This window comes from Tupaia chinensis, unplaced genomic scaffold (assembly GCF_000334495.1).
Source record: "Tupaia chinensis unplaced genomic scaffold, TupChi_1.0 Scaffold148801_1, whole genome shotgun sequence".
Classification (NCBI taxonomy): Eukaryota; Metazoa; Chordata; class Mammalia; order Scandentia; family Tupaiidae; genus Tupaia; species Tupaia belangeri.
Window position 1 is genome coordinate 669,076 of NW_006208648.1, and position 1,454 is coordinate 670,529.

Sequence of the window (1,454 nt, forward strand, 5' to 3'; positions counted from 1 at the left end):
GTGTGCCGGTTCCGGGCGGGTCTTGGGCTACTGGTCTTGCTTGCCCAGCTCCCCGCCACCTGCTCCCGCGTTCTTGCAGTCAGAGTGGTGCGGGGAGCCGCCACGGGAGCCGCCAGGCGACGACGAGGACGACGACGCAGAGACCGGCGCTCCATGCGGGGGGAAGGGCGGGCAGGAGGCGCTGGGGACCCTGAAGCCCGCCTTGTCTCCCGGGGACGCGGAGGACGAGGAGGAGGTGGAGGACACGGAGGAGGAGCCGCTGTCCTTGCGGGAGTCGGCGCCCCCGGCGCCCTTGGAGTAGGGCTTGAAGCTGGACTTGTCCTCCGCCGGGGAGTCCCCCAGCTGCTTGAGGGCTGCGGACGCGGAGGCGGCGCCCGGGGCGGAGCGGCCGGGGTCCTTCTCGGCTCCCAGCCCGTTGGCCGCCGCCACCGAGTTGAGCTTGGACGAGGGCGGCGGGTCCGGCTTGCCGATCTGTGAGCAGGTCTGGGCCAGCAGCGCCAAAGGGCTCTTCTTGGCGTCCAGCTGCGGGAGACAGCGGCAAGGGGGGAGGCGGTGAGACCCGGGCCGGGCGAGCGGGCGGGGGCGCTGGCTCGACCCGCAGGGCTTCGGAGAGGTGGAGAGGCCCGAGGGCTGGGCCGCCTGGGCCGCGCCGGGCCACTGCGCTCTGCTGCGGGCGGTCCCAGAGCGCGCAGGCCTCGGGCAGGGGCGCGGGTTCACCCAGGGCCTGCGCGCGAGAGGGCGACTTCTCCGGGGTCCGGCTGGGAGCCGCCCCTTTCTCTCTAATCTCCCCCTTGTCTAGGCCCAGGGAAAAACTTACTCCTTTAGTTTGGGGGAAACTTCGCTTGGGACGGGTTTCTGATGAGGGCGCCGCGGGGTAGGACGGGGACAAGCGCATTCTTCAGGAGAGGCGGCAGCGGGCGCTTAGGGACCCTCCCGGGAGGGCACCCAGGGGAGTAGGCGGCAGGAAGGCCCGGGGTCGGGAGTGTCTGGGCAGACAGGACGGAGGCCGAGTGGGACCCGGGGGGGCCAGGGCCTCAAAGAGAATCGCCGGAGTAGGGCGCGGGGAGGCCCGGGGGACACCCCCTCTGGCGTGGAAACTGGGTGCCAGAGGAAAAGTAAAGGGCCCAGCGGGGACTCTGAGAACAAATCCAATCGGAGACAAAACACGCCACTCCGGAGGGCGAGCGTGTTGGGGACCCTCTCCCCGGGAAGGCTGGGGACAACCTGGTGGCCTCTGATCCCCGCTTGGGGTCCCCTCTCACTCATTCCGCCAGCGTGGCCAGCCTCGGGCGTCGCACCCAGCCCCGGGGCGCAGGGAGCTGGGCCACGGCCGGCAGGGGAGGGAGGAATGGGGCCGGCCTGGGCGCGCAGCGCGGGGGAGACTGACCTCGATGGGGCTGACGGGAGTGGAGGACAGCGGCTGCAGGTACTCCGGGTGCAGGAGGTGGCCGGGC

At 71.7% G+C, this 1,454-nt stretch overlaps 1 protein-coding gene across 1 annotated transcript in view; it reads right to left on the reverse strand.

Annotated features, from left to right (window-relative positions):
• Positions 1–895, reverse strand: part of ZNF703 (zinc finger protein 703) — a 1,828-nt gene extending 933 nt beyond the window's left edge. The window contains exons 1-2 of the mRNA XM_027769149.1: positions 596–895; positions 32–522 (exon numbers count right to left, since the gene is read on the reverse strand). Of these exons, the coding sequence (XP_027624950.1) occupies positions 32–522; positions 596–895 (791 nt within the window). The remainder of the gene's footprint in view (positions 1–31; positions 523–595) is intronic.
• Positions 896–1,454: the final 559 nt, after the last annotated feature.